An 18800-nucleotide genomic window follows, 5' to 3' on the forward strand; every position below is an offset into this window, starting at 1 on the left:
GCATTGCTTCAACGTGAAACAAATAGCAGCATCAAGTTTGTCGACTTTAAGCGTTACTGCCTTTGAGCTCTATAAGAGTACTAATGCTACATACATCATGATGCAGGTGCCGTTATTCCATCAGGAAACAGGGGCGGACGGGTGCTCCCCGTCGTATCCAACCATTACTTCGTTAGCGAGGCCCAGGGCCAAGATGTACTCGGCCAAAAGGACCCCATAGCTACCAGGCGATCCTTGCGATGGGCCCCTTCGGAAAAGTGCGCACCAGCAGCTTGCGTACTTCATCGACGATTAGCACGCCGAGTCCAAGAGGGATGGGCCTGTTACAATGCGAGAGTAAGATGAAGTGTCAGTGCCTTGTACAATAGCGATGGGCGCATGCGCACGCGCGCCAGCCACGTACATGAGCCAGAAGCGGATCGGAATGGAGGCAGTCCCGAACAAAGTCTGGATTCCGGGTACCTCGACGACAAAGATGGCGATACCAAGCGAGATAAAGATTCCGAGGAAGATCCAGAGGTTGCGGCGCGCTGGACGGATCGGGTCCGCTTGGAGTATGGACAACTTCTTGTTGCGAACGCTGAATTTGGCAAAAGCTCGAGAGTCCGTCAGCGTCTGTACCAAAAAAGAGCCAAGCTATGCGGTGTGAAATGCACTCACGAGAGCAAGTGGAACATCTGCATGATGACAAGGCAGACAAAGTAACAGCATTGACCCGTGGCATTGAATGCTGTGAGCTGATCCGCCGTGTATCCGTAGAAACCGTCTCCGTACTTCTCGTAAGCGAAGAAGAGCGCATGTGGCGGGATACGTGCTTCTTGCCACATGTAGAGGAAGAACACTGCAGTGCGATTGGCGAATGGGAGATGCAGTCAGCTTCCATATGAACCGCTCGTGCTCGCCAGCTTATGTGGATAAAGTACTCACTTGAATGAGCACAGAGCGTGAACATGGTACCGATGAAGAAGTACGCCTGGCCGTAGATAGCCAAGTTGACTAGATGGTCCTTGCGAGATCGCGGCGGTAGCGACAGCAGATCGAACTCCTCCTGCTCCATGATCAACGTTAGGCAGCTTGCCAGGTCGGTGAAGCAGCAAATAATACTGAACAGAATCAGAGATACCATGTCAGCTGTTGCTCTGGCAGGGACTTCAGGTCTTATCGCCGCTCATCTGACTCACATCATGAGGAATGAGCTCAGCGCAAGTGGAACGCCTGAAGGAGCAAAAGCAAACTTGTCAGCATGTGGGATACACTCTCCATCTCAGGACACATGATACACTCACCAAAGAAGACATTGAAGACGACTGGCCAGTCCTCTGACCAACTACCGGCAGGAAGGAGGTATACAATGACCTGTTAGGGCACACCCCAACAACGCTGGAAGTGAGCTTTTGAAAAAAAAAGTGAACATCATCTCGTCGCTCTCTCACTTTTTGCAAGTTCTGGAAGCAGACACGACCTTGGCGCATCGCCGGGATGATGGACGAAAAGTCTCCCATGAGGACCAAGTCAGCCTGTAGGACAAATGATGAAAGGGAGAAAAAGGGATTTAGGGATTGCTACCGAGAATCTGGACACGCGCACACTCACAGCCTCGATGGCAACATCGCTCCCTCCGAGAATGGCAATGCCGACGTCGGCCGCTTTCAGCGCAGGCGAGTCGTTGGTGCCGTCGCCGGTCATGGCGACGATATATTCACGATCCTTAAACTCGCGGAGGATGGCGAGCTTCTGCTCGGGCGTGGTGCGCGCAAAAACGAGTTCCTCAACACGCGTGATGACGTCCCACTGCGCCTGGGTGATCGCGGGGATTTCCTTGCCCTCAATCGTGAGCGCATGCGGCAGCTCGAACCCGCCGGGCGCATCGACATCGACGTCGGCGGGGATGGACGCGAGGCGCGAGACAGAGGTAGTCGTGACGATACCGCACTGGCGTGCGATGGCTGTGGCAGTGGTGACAAAGTCGCCTGTGACCATCGCGAAGCGGCAGCCGGCGCGACGGACCTCGGAGACGGTATGCGGAATGTCGGAGCGAGGCGGGTCGACGATGCCGATCAGGCCGAGGAAGACAAGGTCGCGCAACGCGGCTGTGTCCTGCTCCGACGGCCACGAGTCGTCCGTGGCTGGCTTCTCGGCGAGGAGGATGACACGCTGGCCTTGCGCCGACATGCTTTCTTGCGCTGCTTCAATCGCCTGGCGGACGTCGTCTGGCACTGCGCACTTGGCAAGCAGAATGTCGGGGGCACCCTTGAACAGGACGACCGTCTGGCCGCGCTTGCTCACATCTGCAACGCTAGCGTCGACATGCGCTGTCATCATGAACTTGTTCTTCGAGTTGAACGGGATCTGGAAGCGGCGCTCATAGCGCTCGGCGATGCGGTCGTAATCCGCCGATTGGGACGCGTAGTACAACACCGCACAGTCCGTGGCGTTGCCCTTGGCGACGACGATCGCTGCCTCGGCCTTCTCCTCCTCGTCGCCCTCATCGCCAGCCTTGGTCTCGAAGAAAGCGTCGTTGCAGAGCACCATGGCGCGTTCAAAGGAGGCGTAGGCGGCGGAAGACTTGTGCGCGTCGTCAGCAGGTAGGCTGGCGTCGAACATCTCGCCTCCGCAGTAGATCGTGGTGACGGTCATCTTGTTCTCTGTGAGCGTGCCGGTTTTGTCGCTCAGCAGCATGGTGATGCATCCGAGAGTCTCGACGGTGGACAGCGACTTTGGCACTGCCGGAGAGCAAAGTCGTCAGTGAGGTGCAGGGCACATCCACGCTTGGTTGCCGACTTACAAACTCGCTGGTCCCTCATCCTGCGGGCGATCAAGCTGAGCGTCAGTGCGACCCCGATGGGCATGCCCTCGGGGATGAAGGCGACGACGAGAGACATGAGGTTGGTGAGGATGCCGACGACGTTGAGGAAGCCTGCATGTTCTCTGCGCAGGTATGCGAGCCAGAAGACGAGCATGATGATGACGAGCGTGACAGTGAGGCCGATGATGATGAGCACGAAGCGGTCGATCTCGCGCTGCAGGCTCGTCTTCTTCGTAACGCCAGTGTTGGTAAGCTTGTTGATGCGGCCCATGACGCTGCGCGGGCCGGTGAGAACAACGACACCGGTTCCGGAGCCGCTGGCGACGTGCGAGCCGAGGAAGGCGATGTTCTTCGCCTCGAGGAAACTCTTCTCGTCTGTCTCGACAGTTCCGGCGACTTCCTCAGACTCGCCGGTGAGGATGGCGCGGTCGAAGGAGAGGTCATCCGAGACAGCAAGCAGGCGAATGTCCGCGGGGACGCGCACGCCCTGCGTGAGCACGACGAGGTCGCCAGCGACGAGCTCGGACGCCTTGATCGTCTGCTTTTGCCCATCGCGGATGACGACGGCGTCGGCGGGAAGCAGCGACTTGATGCTATTCATCACACGGGCTGTTGACCAGTCCTGACCTGCATTGAAGATGGCCTGGAGGATGATGACGAGAATGACGAGGATGGCTGGAATGTGGCGCCGTGTTGACTCAAATCAGCATGCGCTATAGAACATCATGTGAGTAGACCGATCGTTGCTCACCCAGTGCTAGATTGTACGCTTGGGGATTGGGATCCCCGAGCGGACGCCAGCTGATGAAGAAGATCTGTGGGCGGGGTCACAGCAAGGCAAGACATGGTCAGGATGCACTCTGCAGGGTGTAGCATCGTTGACTGTATGGTACGCACCACGACACCGACCCACAGAATCGAGCAGAACCCGCCAAAGACTGTTGGATGAACAGGGACGCGCGCCATCGCGTCAGCATTTCAAGCCTGCACGGCGAGCATGCACCCGGAGCAAGCAGAACGTACCATACTTGGCCAACTTGATGAGGTAGTTGGGGCGCTTGGCGACGAGCGTGTTGGGACCATCGCGCTGCAAGCGCCTGCTGACCGCTGCGCCGTCGAGGCCGTGGTCCGGGTGAACGTTGAGGCCGTCATAGACCTGCTTGGCGGGCAGCGTGTGGTAGTCGAGCGTCGAGAAGTACTCAGCGTCCGCGGCGCCTGGCTCAGCGTCCTTACGCTTGCCCTGCTTGGCCGAGACTGCAGCGAACTTGCGGCGCTGCGCGTCCTGCGTCTCCTCAACCTGGATCGAGAGTGTGCGGAAGCCGATCGGGATCGCTGCGTGCTGGCTCGCGCGCGTCGTGCTGCGCTGTAGGCCGCCACCGGCGGTGGAGCGCATGGACTGGCGCGTGTCGGAGCGTGGGAAGCCAACACTGACGCGGCTGGTTCGCGTGTCGGTGCGAGGGAAGCCGGCGCCGCTGCTGCTGGCGTTGGCGCGAGCTGCTGATTCGGCAAAGGCGACGGCGACAGGTCCTGGGGCGACGACCTTCTCGATGTCCTCCTTGGAGCTCGTCACGTCGGCGGGCGAGTCTGGGGCGAAGGCCCTCTTGTCATCATCGTCGTCGTCGGTGAGCGAGGGGTTCTGGCTGTGCTGGGCAGTCATCTTGCTTTAGGCTTTTGTCTTTGCTTCGAATCAAACCTAGTAAGGACGGGGCATGCGAAGCTGACAGCGGCAAAACGAGAACGGTCAGCTAGCTGCGCGGACAGACCGCAAGACACAATGCACAGCAGGAAGAGCGAGATACGAAACGGGGACGAGTATTCGCGACGATGACGGAGCCTTTATATTACATTGACGTCGGCGCATGTTTATCATCCGCAGCGAGAAGAACCACAGGTGCACAGGGCCGTCGGTGCGCCAGCGAGCACTTGCACGGAGGCCTGCAAAATACGGCTTGAACAGAGAAGGGAAAAAACTCCCATCAGGTACAGCAGGGGCAATGCGATATACGTCACACGTGGGTGCAGGTGTCCTTCGTAGGCTTTGTTGCGCGGAGCGACCGACATGCGGCGTTGAGACAGACTGGACCAGCCCTAGCTGGGCTGGGCTGGGTTGGCCTGGCTACAGTGAGCAGACGGGAGCGCTGCACGCACGAGATAAAATCAGGGCAGCGGGTTTCTCTGGCCGCAAATACACTGTGAATGATGAGCAGAGAAAGAAGGCGAGAGCAAACGCACCAGCGAGCGAGCGGGCGAGCGCAGTTCCCAAGGATGATGACGGGGTGCGCATCCACACACCGCCTTCTATCTATTTGACGGATATTGTGAGCGATGGGTTGAGGGCCAGGGGTGATCTGTGAATTTTGGGTCGAGGGTATGCATCGATGTACGGCATACATTGAAACACGCTGACGGCTGGCCCATGATCGCCGTTGTCGCAGTCGCCGCCTAATACGTTGTACACTGGTGCGGGGCGAGTTGGGACGGGTTAAGGGGCTGGATGGATGGCTAGCAACTGTTGTGTGAATGAGGGTTAGGGGCAAGAATCCAAGGCAGCGCTCCGCACCGCACGCTTTTCTCATCTACTATGATTCCGCCGACTTCGAACCACATTACATAATCAACGGTCGCACAAAGCCGCATGCATATCTACGCTAGAGCAATCGGACGGGCTGAGGCCCTCGTTGGACTGACAGAGAGCTTGGAGCAGAGGGCAACACATCAATGCTTCGTTGGCAGTCCCCCGGCGCATGGATAGTCTTGTCCCGAATCGAGCGGACGGTGGACGAGCCCAGAGCCACCAGCAACAACCAAGCTGCTTATTATTCACTCTCCAGCTTGCTTGGAGCCTGGTGCCTGTTTGCGATACCCCTGCGGATGATCCAGGGTGAATCCCAATTGTGTTGCGTTACGACTCGCGGGCCACATCGAACTTCTGGTTCTTCGCAAAAGTCGTACATACAAGACAATTACTTGTCAAAATTCCCATTCAAACAGAGACGCGCTAATACCTGTTTGGCATGGGTTGCCGTATCAAGTAGTGGCTGGTGCGTTGATGAATCTCGGTTCCGAGATCTGCACATAACATGACCCTCCTCATGGAGATCCCCGCCAGGTATGTAGGTATGTATGTGTATAGGGCTGGTCGGAGGCTCATTGATCACTGTTTTGTGCTTGTCATGGCTCACCGACGTGCTGCTGCTGGTAAACGAGACGAGCGATGGTGGTGGAGCAGGGGCAAAACCCGCGCAACCAGCGGCAGAGGCAAAATCAGCGCATCATGTGGGTGCGAATTGGGCTTGCCCTGGCCATCTTGGCGTGCGGTGTGCGCCGAGGGCGCAGGGAAAAAGCGCTACTAATGCCCGACTTTTGACCTACGTCATACTTCCAATGTATAGTTGAAGCACGTACGGAATGCAAGCATATATATATATACTCCATCTTATCTCCAGTAGACTCCATGATTTCTTCACCATCCTTATCCTCCAGCGACGTTGAAGCGTTGTGACTGACCCTCAAACGAAGTACCCTGGCAACGTATACCTAGCGCTTCATCTGCGCCAACATGGCTGTGAGCATCACCGCCATCCTCTCGCTCCCCACTGCGTTCGATAGCGGGCCGCTGACTTGCTTTCCTTGTCCATCTCCAACCACGATTGAAACATCCACGCAGTGCCCTTGCTCGAACCTCGAAGCGCGCCCCGCCTGCGGCGGCAACTGCGGTCCCTGCACGTGCGCTGCCCAGGCAGCGTGCCAGTCAAGCTGCTCCTGCTCGTAAGTACCGCACTTGCCCTCGGCTGAGCAAGTCGCCTCGACGAGTGCCCAAGCTTCGAAAGGACTGGCTGACACGTAGCGCCTATTTTCCCGTTATATACAGCAAGCGTTGCACATGCGGCGAGAAGTGCGCCTGCTCGGCGGCGTGAGCTTCCCGCCTAGTGTTTCCTTCCCATTGCTATCGTGTCAAAGCTGTCCTCGATCCGAACGTACACCATTTGTAATGTAGCCTCACCCACAAGCCACTAGTATCTCAATATGAGACGCACAGGCCCCATGGCTGCTCCATTGCATGCTTGGTATTGGCATTGTCATTTTATATACACCTGTGCTGTTGTGGGGGTGAAGGAATGATCGCTTGTGAAATGCATCCCCAGCACTCTTTTCGTCGGGCAGACGTGAAAGGGCTTGCGACGGCTCTCCCGCGTAGAGCTTACCACCCTTTCCAGATCGAGCTACCCTCCTCGTCCTTCGAGCCGGTGCCCGACATTTCTGCCGTGATGATTCGGTGCCTGCAACGACGAAACCAACCAATTGTCGCGAGAAATGTCAGCACCAATCGCTCGCACATGAATACGCAGAGACGGCAAAAAGGCATACTGACACATGGCACAGGTAATCCACGTAAGACATCGCATCGTTGTTTTGATCTTCGACTAGATTGTTAGCCAATTCAATCTCGGCTGCAAGGATCATGTGCAAAATCAAAGCGTCAGCAGCGCGCACATGGCTGACCTGGTCCCCCCAAAAGAAAGCCATGCTCACTTCCGTCGCGTCCCTGTCGTGCGATGAGAACAGGCATGTCCGGCTTGCCGCGTTGCCGTGCAAAGCCGGCAACAAGGTTGCGGACCTGCTGTGACAGCCTGGTCTGCAATTTTGGCAGGGTCGTCTGCAAGCATACAAAGAGAGCAAAAGGTGTAAGGAAAATCGAGCTCGGGTCAGCACCTGTAATAATCGGCAGAAAAGGCAACGCTCCATACGCACCATCCTTGGGTCGATCGCGTCCAGACTGTCGACGCCGTACAAGTCCTCGAGCAGTTTCGGATTGACCTCTCCGCCGATCCAGATGATGCACATCTCGCTGTTATCGACGAGGTACGCGCCGTGCGTTTCCATCCGCATGTAGCTCGGACGCATCAGCGGCGGCGAGCGGATGCGCTGCCCGTCATGCTCGGCCCCGTCGACGTCCTGGACCTTGACTGGGAACCCATCCGTCTCGGCCATGCGGTGCAGTGCGATCATGCGCGGGTACAAGCTCGCCATGATGTTGCCGACGCTCCAGCTGCGCAAGTTTCGCATGTACACTGTGCGTACATCCGAGGTCACATTGCCGCCCTTGATCGCCTTGGTCTTGTTCATGGCGAGCGTGTACAGCGGGAACAGCTTGAACGACTCGGGTAGGATAAGCTGACCGGGGCTGGTGGAGGAGGCGCAGTTCCTCCGGTACGCGAGGAGGATCTTGACGCACTTGCTCGTCAGGAAATGCCGCACCTCCTTAAGAGGCTTGGTCAGCGCGAGAGATACAGCCTCCTTGGTGTAGTACGCGACGGTGGCGTCCATGTCGGCGTAGCGGAAGACGTTTCCGAGGAGCTGCGTGACGGGGACAGCCAGATTGTGGCACCTGACCCTGCGCGCGCCATCGGCGGTGGTATACAGGATGGCACACTGGAAGTGGGCCTCCTGCTTCTCATCTAGCTTTCCGTCATGCTTGATCAGGCACGCGAACGCCTTGTCCGAGTCGATCGATCCCATCTCGAGGTCGGTAACGTTGCGCTGCAAGAAGTTGCCGACGTGCTCGTGCACGCGCAGGCCGTTTGACGCACGTATGCGCAGCGTCGCATTAAAGCCGGTCTCGCGCAGGAGCGTGCGCTTGATCTGCGAGCGCAGGCGGACGCTGTCGCGCAACGGGTCAAAGCGCGGGTGGAAGAAGACGTCGCCACCGGTCAAGCCAGGAAGCGCGCCTACCGACCGGAGAGGAGCGAAGGGAAGGGAAAGAACCGCGTCAGCTTAGGATCTCGCCACGAAGCGACATTCGCCAGCTGCCAGCGTCTCACCGATGGTGGCTACGTCAATGTACTGGCTCGGGAAGAAGAAGACGTCGACGCCGATGCCTGCCTCTGTGCACTCCTCCCCTGCGGTCCTGTAGAACGAATCTTGCGCAACAAACAGCGTCTTCTCCTTGTCAGTCGCATACAGCTTGGGGTCCTCGCGATGCTTGAGCGCGCCGGGGCCGATGGTGGGGATGGTGGAGAGGAAGATGGATACGTGTCCGCCGAGCGTGCTAAGCGCCGCCTGGGCGCCGCGCACAGCGGATCCGACGGCGGCCTCGGCTACCATGTTGTCGGCAAAGATGTCCGGGAGTGTGTCGAGCAAGCCCTCAACGAGGCTCTTGCTCTCCCACGGGTCGGCCAGCAAGCCCTCGCTCAGCGGGACGAAAGGCTCATCAATGTCGCCGACGACGAGCATCTGCGCCTGGTCAAGGCTCGCTTGCAGGTTCCAAAAGTGCAGCGAGCGGTCAAAGGTGACGAAGGCGACTCTGCTGCCGTGCGGCAGTCCGAAGCCTGAGCCAGCGCCGTCGCCATCGGCATGCTCTGCATCGCCGTTCTGCTGCGCAGCGCTGCCGTAGAGGCACTCATGGATGCTGTCGATGACCGCTTTGAGCATGCCGCTGCGCACAGCGCTGAAGCTGACGTCGATGGCGAACAGGTACGTCATGGGCCGTGGGGCGCGCACGATGGTTCTGCCGCCGGCGCCGCCGGGCCCGCTGAGCGCGAAGGAGTTGATGTTGCTCAGCGCGTCGGACGCCGCTTTCGTTGCAAGCTTCGCCGCGGCGCCCGGGTTGCCGGACATGCCAAGCGTGCTGCCGGTGAAACTGGCCGAGAGCGGTGTGTTGGGCGCTGCTGCTGCTGCTGCTGCTGACTGCGCTGCGCCCCCGGAAGCACCCAGCTCGTGCGGCGGCTTGGGCGTCAGGCGCGCTGTCTCCGTAATGCTCGATGCCGGTGCAACGGGGAGCAGTGCCGAGTGAGGCGGCTTGGCCTGAATGGCCCAGTACTCTTTGGGCACTTCGAACTCGACGGTGCCGAACTTGAGTTCGTCGCGCATGTCAAAGTCGACGCGGCGGCCGCTCATGTCGAGGTTGCAAAAGTAGTCTGGCGGGCACTCGGTTGCGGCGCCGCAGAGGTTGCACAGGTACTTTTGTCCGCCCTCAATGAACACAAACCACGGGTTAATGTACGCGCGGCACTTTTTGCAGCGCGGCGGGCCCGACTCAGGGCACGCGACGAGCGGGACGGCTCCCTCGTCTGCGCGCAGCTGCGCTAGCGGCTGCACGACGAGCGCAATCGGCAGCTGTGACGCGGCGGCCAGCTCATCTGTCGCGGGTAGGCTGTACGTCGAGAGACGCATATACTTTGGGTTCGAGTTTCCCTGGTCCACCGCCGCGTAGTCGGTCGTCGAGAGTGGCAGCCCCCCGCGGCCGCACGTGGCAAACCACTCGCGGTCGAAGAACTCCTGGTCTTGGTCCTGCGCCTCAACCGGCGCGGGGATCTGGTCCGGCTCTATCTTCGGTCTGTTCCCGCCTGCACCTGCGCCTGGACCACTAATGCCTGGTCGCTGCTGTTGCAGTGGCTGCTGGCCCATTCCGTACGGCTGCTGCTGCTGACCTGCATGCTGCTGCGCATACATCCGCGCTTGGTTAAACGACGCCTGCTGTGGCGAGATAGTGTTCCGCTGCCCGGGAATCTGGTCGAGCGCCGCATCGCCCTCTCCGCCGAGGTACGCCTCTGCACCCGACGCCGCAGCGCGCGCGGCCGCTTCTTTTTGCCAGTTGGGCTGCGGTTGCTGCTGCTGAAGTCCTTGCGGCTGCTGTGGATAACCAGGGCCTCCCTGCACGCCGGCGTATGGGTCGGGCGCCGCGTCGGTGTGGTATGCACGCGCGCTGCGTTTCGTCTTTGGCGGTCCAGCCGCGCCACCTTGCATGCCTCCATCCATCCCGCCAGGACCGCCCGGGGCGGCGTTGAGGTCCATCCCTGCCATCCCCAGGTCGATGCTCTGCATAGGCGCATGGCCCCTTGGCATACCTCCACCTGGCTGCAAGCTCTGCTGTTGCTGTTGTTGCTGCTGCTGTTGATGCTGTGGCTGCGGCGTGGGCGCCTGACCGGGCCTCGTCACTCCAGGCTGGAAACCGGCCTGGGGGCTCGGACGCGCACCAGGCGGCTGGAATCCTGCCGGTGGCGGCGGCCTTGCGCCGCCTAGTTGAGCAGGGAAGCCGGGCTGCGTTTGCATCAGGTGCTGTGCTTGGGCCACCATCCCAGGCTGTGGGTTTAGGTTGCCATTGCGGACGGGATGCTCTGGTCCCTGCGCAGCAGGCTGCTGCTGCTGCTGGAACGGCGGGCGCGCAGACAGCGGTCGCCCTTGAGCCTGCATGCCTGGCTGCCCAGGTGGGCCGGCGGATGGTGCTCGCGCCATGGAAGGAGTACCGGATGGCAGCGGTTGACCTACGTTGAGGGCGTACATCCATCGCCGCCGATGGACGATAACATGTTCCTTCTCAGCTCCATACCCACGAACAAGGGTGGGGTTCCCAATCTGCGTAGCGCGTAACCCTGCGCTGGGCAGTGTTCCGCAACGCTACTCACCTGGAAAGCCGGGCCTTGGAGGCGGCCTGATCTGGCCCTGCATGGGAGCCGTCCTTGCTTGTGCCTGTGCCTGCACTTGAGCGGGTGGTGGCGGCGGGCCTTGCTGCTGCGACGCCATGCCGGGCGTACTGTTCCGGGATAGAAGAAGGGAGGGGGGGGGTTGGCAATTGCGTATCTACCTCCAAGGATGGAGCGCGGTATGTATAGATAGTTGTTCGAGCTGCGAGCGAGCGATGATGGATGGGTGGATGTGTTGGTTGCCGTGCGCCGAAAGCACCACACTCTGTAGCACCCTTTCTCCTCTCTGGTCACCCGGGTCTCAGGCGGGGGCGGGAGGGGGGGTGTTGTTCGTGTATATGCTGTATTCGAGCTGTGGCCAAAGGACGTGGAGGGGCGTGCTGCAATTGCACCTACCGCTACTGCTACAACTGCTGCACTTCCACTAAGCAAGCACCTAACCCCACTGCGAAGCTTCCAGCCAGCCAGGGCGCGAGCGCGGCAGACACGCAAGCGTTGCTGCTGCTGCTGCCGCGTGGATTTACACAATTACCCTGGTGCTCCACTGCCCTGCTCTCGGCCGAGATATGCCTCGGGGCTGGCTTCCTGGCTTGCCCCCAAGAGAGAGAGAGAGATGAGTGGCAACCTACATGCGTTACCAGCATCCTGCCGAGCCCACTTCTGGTGCTGCTACTGCTGCTGAGGGTTTCGGAGAGAGGACGTGTTGCTCACAGCTTCCATCTGTCTCGACCGGCGTATCTTCCGTCGCCCCTGACCCAACCCAGCCACAGCGCAGCTAGGGGCGTTCCATTGCATCGCACCCTCGTTTCCTGCTCGTCTGGACGGCTCCGTCATGGCGTTTACCACCCCCGCCGCCGAGGCAGACGCGCCAATGCTCGACTGCACCGAGACGCCCGCGCCGTCGCTGGCACACCTGCACAGCACACGACCGGACCTACGTGCGCTTACCACGGCGCCAGCGCATGTGGCCATGCCGCGCGTCATCCTCGCCCGCCACGGCGAGACGCTCTGGTCCCTCTCCGGTCAGCACACTGGGCGCACAGACATACCGCTCACCGAGCACGGCGAGCACGTAATGCGCGTTCTCGCCCCGAGCATCGTCGGCGTTCCCGCTCCCGGCGCCCCCGGAGCAGCAGCAGAGGACAGCAAGCGGCTGCTCGTCGACCCGCACCGCATCTCACACATCTTTATCTCGCCGCGGCGCCGCAGTCAGCGCACGCTCCAGCTCCTCCTCGAGCACCTCACCCCCGCCGAGCGCGCGCAGGTCGTCAAACCCGAGATCCGTCAAGAGTGCCGTGAGTGGGACTACGGTGCCTGCGAAGGGCTCACCTCGGCCCAGATCCGCGCGCGACCCGGCATGCAGAACTGGGACATCTGGCGCGACGGCACGCCGGACCACCCGACCCGCCCCGCCGAGCTCCCGGGAGAATCGGCGCAACAGATGACCCAGCGTGTTGACGCCGTCATCGCCCACATACGCTACCTCCAAAAGGCCGTCATCGAGGGCCACGCAGAGACCACGCATGACCCCGAGATCGTCCGCCGTGGAGGCGACATCCTCCTCATCGCCCACGGTCACTACAACCGTGTCTTCATTGCCCGCTGGCTCGGACTGCCCATTGAGAACGGCAGGCTGTTCGAAGTCGACGCTGGCGGCATCGCCATCCTCACATACACGCACCACTCTTTCGACGAGCCCGCCATCGGAGGCATTTTCAGCGCCAAAGTCGGGCCTAAACCTGCGCCCGTCCTCCCTCCTCCAGTGCAACACGAAGAGACCCAGTACCTCTCCCTCATCTCGCGCATTATTTCGTCACCCGCCTCGGAAGGTGGCGGGGAACAAAGGGCGGACCGTACGGGCACGGGTACGCTCGCCGTCTTTGCGCCGCCGCCGTTCAAATTCGACTTGACGCAGGGAAAGTTGCCATTGCTCACCACCAAGCGCGTCTTTACACGCGGCGTCATTGAGGAGCTTCTCTGGTTCATCAGCGGCAAGACGGATGCCAAGGTGAGTTAATTCTTCCCGGACACTTTGTATGGTGGACTATTTATCTGATTCAAAGAACCGGCATTCATCCGGGTTGCCTTTGGAGTAGCTCCTCTCTGATCGCGGAGTGCACATCTGGGACGGCAATGGTTCGCTCTCCTTCCTGCAGTCTCGAGGTCTTGGGCATCGGCGCGAGGGCGACCTCGGACCCGTGTACGGCTTCCAGTGGCGCCACTTTGGCGCCGAGTACTTCGATGCCGACACCGAATACGTCGCTAAGGGCGTCGACCAGCTTCGCGAGGTTATTCGGCTGATCAAAGAGAACCCTACCGATCGGCGCATCATCCTGAGCGCTTGGAATCCCAAGGGTGAGTGGAGCATGTTCTCTTTCCAGTCTTCTCACGCAACGCTGACACCCTTACCCTCTCTCCTGCAGATCTCTCGCTGATGGCCTTACCACCATGCCATATGTTCTGCCAGTTCTTCGTTCACACGCCTGCGCCGGATGCGGTACCCAGCACGAAGCGCGGCCTTTCCTGCCAAATGTACCAGCGCTCCTGCGACCTCGGCCTCGGGATCCCGTTCAATATTGCGTCGTACGCGCTGCTGACGTACATGATCGCTCATGTCACGGACACTGAGCCGCGCGAGCTGACGCTCGTCATGGGCGATGCGCACGTGTACAATGATCACGTCGAGCCACTGAAAGGTGCGTGCCCTGGAATTCTTCGCCTCCTCCTCATCTTTATCCCTGATCGCGCGGCATGATGCGTTACCTCCTCCTTCCCTTATGCGCCAACAGAGCAAATCAAGCGCGAGCCGTACCCCTTCCCAACATTCAAGTTCGCGCGGCAAGTGAGCGACATAGACGCCTTCAAGCCAGACGACTTTGTCATAGAGAACTACAAGTGCCACGGCAAGATTGAGATGAAGATGGCTGTATGAATGTACGAAGGAAAGCAATCTGATAGACAAGATCACCCCTGCTAATTGTAATAAAAATGCACTCTCAATGGACGCTGGCTGCTTGCTTGCACAGGGAATGAGCAATTATCATCGCATTGGGAAGAGCGCGCTAGTGGACGTGATGCTGCGTGTACGGAACAGGTGACTGGTAGTATACAATGCCACGAGGGCCGGAATGCTGTGGGTAGGATGCTGGATAGGGCGTAGTGAGCCTGTTAGGTATGACTACGAATGTCCTTCATGCATACGGGCTAAAGGCGCCCGAATGCCGACGGGGTAGATTGACTAGGTGCTTCAGGGTGCGTGCAGGTTGCAGCGCAGCAAGTCGTGGAAACGATGCCGGCAGAGTCATGTAGAAGAGTGAGCGAGCGAGCGGGCACGCTGCGAGGCAATCCACATGCATTCACTCAGATCGTGCGGACAACGCGGCGGGGAATTTGAATCAACAGGATCTCTCCATCGAATTGTGCCTTGACCTTGCGCATATCTGCATCGAGGCCGAATGTAACGCGTCGCTCGAAGTGGCCACCGGATTCGGCATCCCACTTGTCCGCAACAATATGCAGGGTGCGGTGGTGCTTGGCTGCGAGCGTGATGCAGTCCAGCGAGAAGCCGGGTAACTTGGTCTTGAGCACGTACGCGTGGGCACGCGTCTCGACTTCCAGGTTCGTCTCTGGCGGTGCGGGGCGCGCCTCAAGAAAAGGCAACGACGGAGGGGACAGAGGAGAGACGAGGCATGACGCAGAGCGCTGCAAGCCTGTGTTCCCGTCACCGGCTCCGGGGATCGCTCGTGTGACGCGGTGCGAAGTCAATTCATGATCCTCCTGCGACTGTGACTGTGACTGCGACTGCAACTGCGCAGGCGGCTGATGAAGGTGCCCTGGCTTGGCGGCGGTATGGCGGAAGGACGTCTTGCGTGTGGTCCTTGTCGTCGTGGTGAAGAAGCCGCCGATCTGGCCGTCAGAACTGGGTAGGTGTGGCAAGGGGCGCTGGACGTGCTGCATCGTCGTTGTGAATGTGAACTCATCGATAGTCGGGGCGAAGAGTCCGGGTAACGTCAACGGCTCACCGAGTCCGTCTCGGCCGCTGCAGCCTGCCGGCCCGCCGAGGCGGAGCTCATGCGGCTCAGCGTCGTGGGCGTCATCGACAAGGACGTCATCTTCCGTGGCGGGGAAGGCGGACACAAAGCGCTGCGCAGAGTACGGAGGCGCCTTGCTCGACGGCCAACTTTCGCGCTCGCTCTCGTCTCCCATAACGCTATTGCACGAACTGACGGCGCCGCTGGAGCTGCTTGAGTCCATGCGCGCCGCGAGCATCGGCCGCGAAGCCATCGTCTCGGACATCATGCGGGAGCGCTGGCTCGTGTACCACGGCGCAGCGGGCTGCGTCGGCAGCGCATGCGACGGCAACGGCGGCGAAGCCCACGCGACCGCCGTCGTCGGCGCCGAATTGTACGAGCTGAATGACGCGTGCCGCTTGGTGATCTCTGTCTCCACACGCGGCAGCAAAGCAGGCCGAGATGCGTGGGTGTGGGCATGCGCATGCGATGCATACGCATCCATGTCCGCCCTGGTTAACGGCGATGAGAGGGACGCATCCATGAATGCGGACATCATGACGCCCAACGAGCCCATGCTGACGCTCTGCGCAGGGCCACTGGATGCTGCGCTCGCACCTGGGCCGCTGCTGCGGCCATCAAAGTTCGTATCCACCAAGAAACTCCTCCAGCTGTCGCGGTCCGTCGCGCACCTGGCTCCCGCTCCCGCACCAGCTGCGAAAGAGCCGGAGGCAGCGCGGCTGGGCCCGGGAAGCGAGTAAGAGCTCAGACTGCTGATCTGACTGGCGTTGCTGTGCTTGCGCTCGCGCTCGCGATCTGCGGCGTTAGCGCTCGTGGCGCTGGCGGCGCTAAAGCTGTAGCGCGCATCCATCGCGGCACCGCCATGAAAGCCCGACGCGCTACTGTGGTGCGACGCGGCAACAACGCTGCCGCCGCCGCCAACGCTGCTGCTGCTCCCGTCGCGCACGAGCGGGTCGTCTTCGGGTAAGAAAGACTTCCAGCTATCACGCAACGGGAGGTGCTCGCTGCTGCTGTCGACCTTGTCCAGCGGCCCGTGCCCGTGTCCGCTGCTCGCGCCGGACGCGGAGACCTCGCTCATGAGCGATGGAGAGCGCATAGATAGGTGCGGAGAGTCGGCTGCTGCCTTCGGCGGTAGCGCCTGCTGCAGCGCGATGCGGGACATTGGATCTGCGCGCTGCACCGCGGCGGGCGTGACGGCCTGGGACGAGGAGGCGGTGGATGAGCCAGCGTGCGCGGTGGCGGAAGATAGCAGCGAAGATGGAGGCGGTGGTGGCGGCGAAGCGGCGTGTATGTTACCGTACGGGTTCGTCGGACTCGTCGATGACGGCCGCTCCGTCACGCTGGATGGGAGCCTGCTGAGCGTCGAGGGCCTAGACGGCGCCACCGCTCGAGATTTGCTTGTTGTGCCCGCACCTGCGCTGGAGCTCGGGCTGGCCGCACGAGCGGCGCTAGCGCTACTGCTGTGCGACTTACCCCTGGCAAGTTTGCTCGGCGCGCGAATGGTAGGCTGTGCAGAGAGGCCACCACCACCAGCAGAAGCAGCGACAGTGCGTTCCCTAGAAACGCGCCCATGCCTATCGCCTCCGTTATCGCATTCGCTGTCGCTGTCGCCGTCTCCACAGCCACCAGCTTCCTGCTGATGCAGCTCCAGGCTCTCCTCCACCCCTCCTGCACGGCCTGGCAGGGACGAGAGAGGCGATGCACATGCGCCAGCAAGCACCGCCGCGAGGCCGTCGTACCCGCCGGAGCGCTGCAGCCCCTCGACGGCGGGTGGGACAAAGCTATGACCGGAGCGCATGCGCTGCTGCAGCTCGTTCAGGTTCGCCCGCGTGACCCTGTCGCCGGGTGTTTCGATGCTCAACGCGGCGATGGGTGGGAGCTGATTGCCGTCGCTTCTGCTCCGGCTGCTCGCACCTTTTCCGTCCCCGTCTCCTCGTACTTCTTCTTCTCCTTCATCGCTGCCGCCGCCGACGGCGATATGGCCTTGGTTGTGGCACGACGGCGCATGAAGCGCGTACTTGAGCTGCTCAAGGCCGGCTGAAGTCCTCGCGACGGTCGCCGCCGCCATGGCCACGGGCCACTCGTGACACGCGTACGAGTCGGGCGTGGTGATCTCCGTGCTGGCCCGCCCTCCGCCAGCGCCGGCGCTGGCACCGGACAGAAGACCGCTGCCGCTTGCGGCACTGGCGCCGCTGCTCTGCGCGTCGTCCATGCTGGCGTCCGGCGCGGCGTACGGGTGAGCGTGGAGCTCGTTGGGCGCAGGGGCCAGTGCGAATCCTTTCAGATCGGCAGTCCTGTTGCTGCCGCCGCTGCTGTCAGCGGCATGCAACGGCAGCTTTGCACCCTTGGAAGCGTTGTGCGCCGTGTCGTGCGCATACGGCGGGGCGCTGGTCCATTGCTCGGATAGGCCGGACGGTGCGTGCGCATGTTGCGCTGGGAGCTGCGAGTGCGCAAGTGCGCATGCATTTTCGTGTGGATCCGGAAGCATGCCAAGCGTCGCTGGTATCTCAGCCGGCTGCTTGGAGGTAGATGATGAGGATGCCGATGACGGCGGCGCCGTGGCGATAGGCTGCACGAGGTTGGCATACAGCGGAGCGTGAGCGTATGCTCTGTACTCTTCGGGCAGCATTCCGCTGCCACTCGCTGTTATCTGCAGGCTGTCCTTTGGCGAGGATGAGGCTTTTGCCGACATGTCTGCCACTGCTGTTGATGAAGACAATGACGATGGTGGTGATGCTGAAGATAGCGCTGATGGTGAAGCTGACAATAGAGGAGTAGATGCATCGATGGTTGACAGCTTGGGACTCCGTGTCCGCTTCGCGCTGTCGCTACTGGGCACGCGCTCGACGGAGGCCTTGTGCGGCTCTGAGCGGTGCAGCAGTGGCTGCTGCTGAACATGCTGCTGCGAGTGAGAGTGCGCGTCGGATGAACTCTTCGCGCCACTTGCACTGGATCCATTGAGATCATGCGCCTGCGCGAGGCACTGCTGCTGTTGTTGCTGCCCGGCTTCGGCTGCTCGTGGCGGGGCCATGAGCGAATCGTGCCCGGCAGCGGCGCTCGTACGAGCGGAAAGGGGTGGGTACACCGCAGAGGTGGAAAAGGGGTGAGGCGGAAACGGCTTGCTGCTGATGTTTGCGTACGCCTTTGCCGTGCTGCTGCTACTTGGTCCGGGTACGCTGAAAGAGGTGGATGATACGGAAGATGATGACGTTGATGATGATGATGACGACGACATCGTCGCCGCTGCTGCTGCTGCTGCCGCCGCTGCTGCTGCTAGGTGCGAGTGGTGAGCATAGACATCGTAGAGCGGGTGCGAAGTGGAGCATGAGCCGCTCATATTGCTTGCTGCCGCGCTGCCTGCACTACTACCGCGGCTGGCCGGGGCAGCGGCCGGCGTCTGGTGATGAGCCGCACACCACTCTGTCGCCATCGCTGCAATACGGAAGCGTTCCCTGTCCTATGGTTCCATGTCAGAGGCGATGGTTAAGGCCGGTGGTGGATGGCGGGGTCGTGCCCACAATCAGGCTGATGGTGGGCGAG

At 60.8% G+C, this 18800-nt stretch overlaps 5 protein-coding genes across 5 annotated transcripts; 1 reads left to right on the forward strand and 4 right to left on the reverse strand.

Annotated features, from left to right (window-relative positions):
- Positions 1-220: 220 nt before the first annotated feature.
- On the reverse strand, positions 221-4199 carry K437DRAFT_225855 (K, P-type ATPase; the record flags this gene model as incomplete). The annotated part of the gene is made up of 12 exons (XM_013386819.1): positions 221-320; positions 404-580; positions 661-841; positions 928-1103; positions 1182-1215; positions 1287-1356; positions 1434-1517; positions 1594-2723; positions 2786-3481; positions 3558-3621; positions 3704-3744; positions 3830-4199. The coding sequence occupies 12 exons, from the start codon at positions 4197-4199 to the stop codon at positions 221-223; spliced, it is 3123 nt and encodes a 1040-aa protein (XP_013242273.1).
- Positions 4200-4626: 427 nt separating this feature from the next.
- On the reverse strand, positions 4627-5656 carry K437DRAFT_155014 (uncharacterized protein). The gene has a single exon (XM_013386820.1). The coding sequence runs from the start codon at positions 5380-5382 to the stop codon at positions 4813-4815; it is 570 nt and encodes a 189-aa protein (XP_013242274.1). The 5' UTR covers positions 5383-5656; the 3' UTR covers positions 4627-4812.
- A 1201-nt stretch (positions 5657-6857) lies between these two features.
- On the reverse strand, positions 6858-11540 carry K437DRAFT_274996 (uncharacterized protein). Its single transcript, XM_013386821.1, has 6 exons — positions 11212-11540; positions 8629-11070; positions 7559-8535; positions 7340-7463; positions 7179-7257; positions 6858-7086 (listed from the first exon to the last, which is right to left on the reverse strand). The coding sequence occupies exons 1-6, from the start codon at positions 11327-11329 to the stop codon at positions 7008-7010; spliced, it is 3819 nt and encodes a 1272-aa protein (XP_013242275.1). The 5' UTR covers positions 11330-11540; the 3' UTR covers positions 6858-7007.
- A 659-nt stretch (positions 11541-12199) lies between these two features.
- Positions 12200-14161, forward strand: K437DRAFT_278827 (uncharacterized protein; the record flags this gene model as incomplete). The annotated part of the gene is made up of 4 exons (XM_013386822.1): positions 12200-13237; positions 13326-13584; positions 13653-13925; positions 14019-14161. The coding sequence occupies 4 exons, from the start codon at positions 12200-12202 to the stop codon at positions 14159-14161; spliced, it is 1713 nt and encodes a 570-aa protein (XP_013242276.1).
- Positions 14162-14607: 446 nt separating this feature from the next.
- Positions 14608-14889, reverse strand: K437DRAFT_217587 (uncharacterized protein; the record flags this gene model as incomplete). The annotated part of the gene is made up of 1 exon (XM_013386823.1): positions 14608-14889. A coding segment is annotated over one exon (282 nt), but the record flags the coding sequence as incomplete, so codon positions are not given.
- Positions 14890-18800: the final 3911 nt, after the last annotated feature.

Source organism: Tilletiaria anomala (genome assembly GCF_000711695.1).
Source record: "Tilletiaria anomala UBC 951 chromosome Unknown K437scaffold_64, whole genome shotgun sequence".
Taxonomy (NCBI): domain Eukaryota; kingdom Fungi; phylum Basidiomycota; class Exobasidiomycetes; order Georgefischeriales; family Tilletiariaceae; genus Tilletiaria; species Tilletiaria anomala.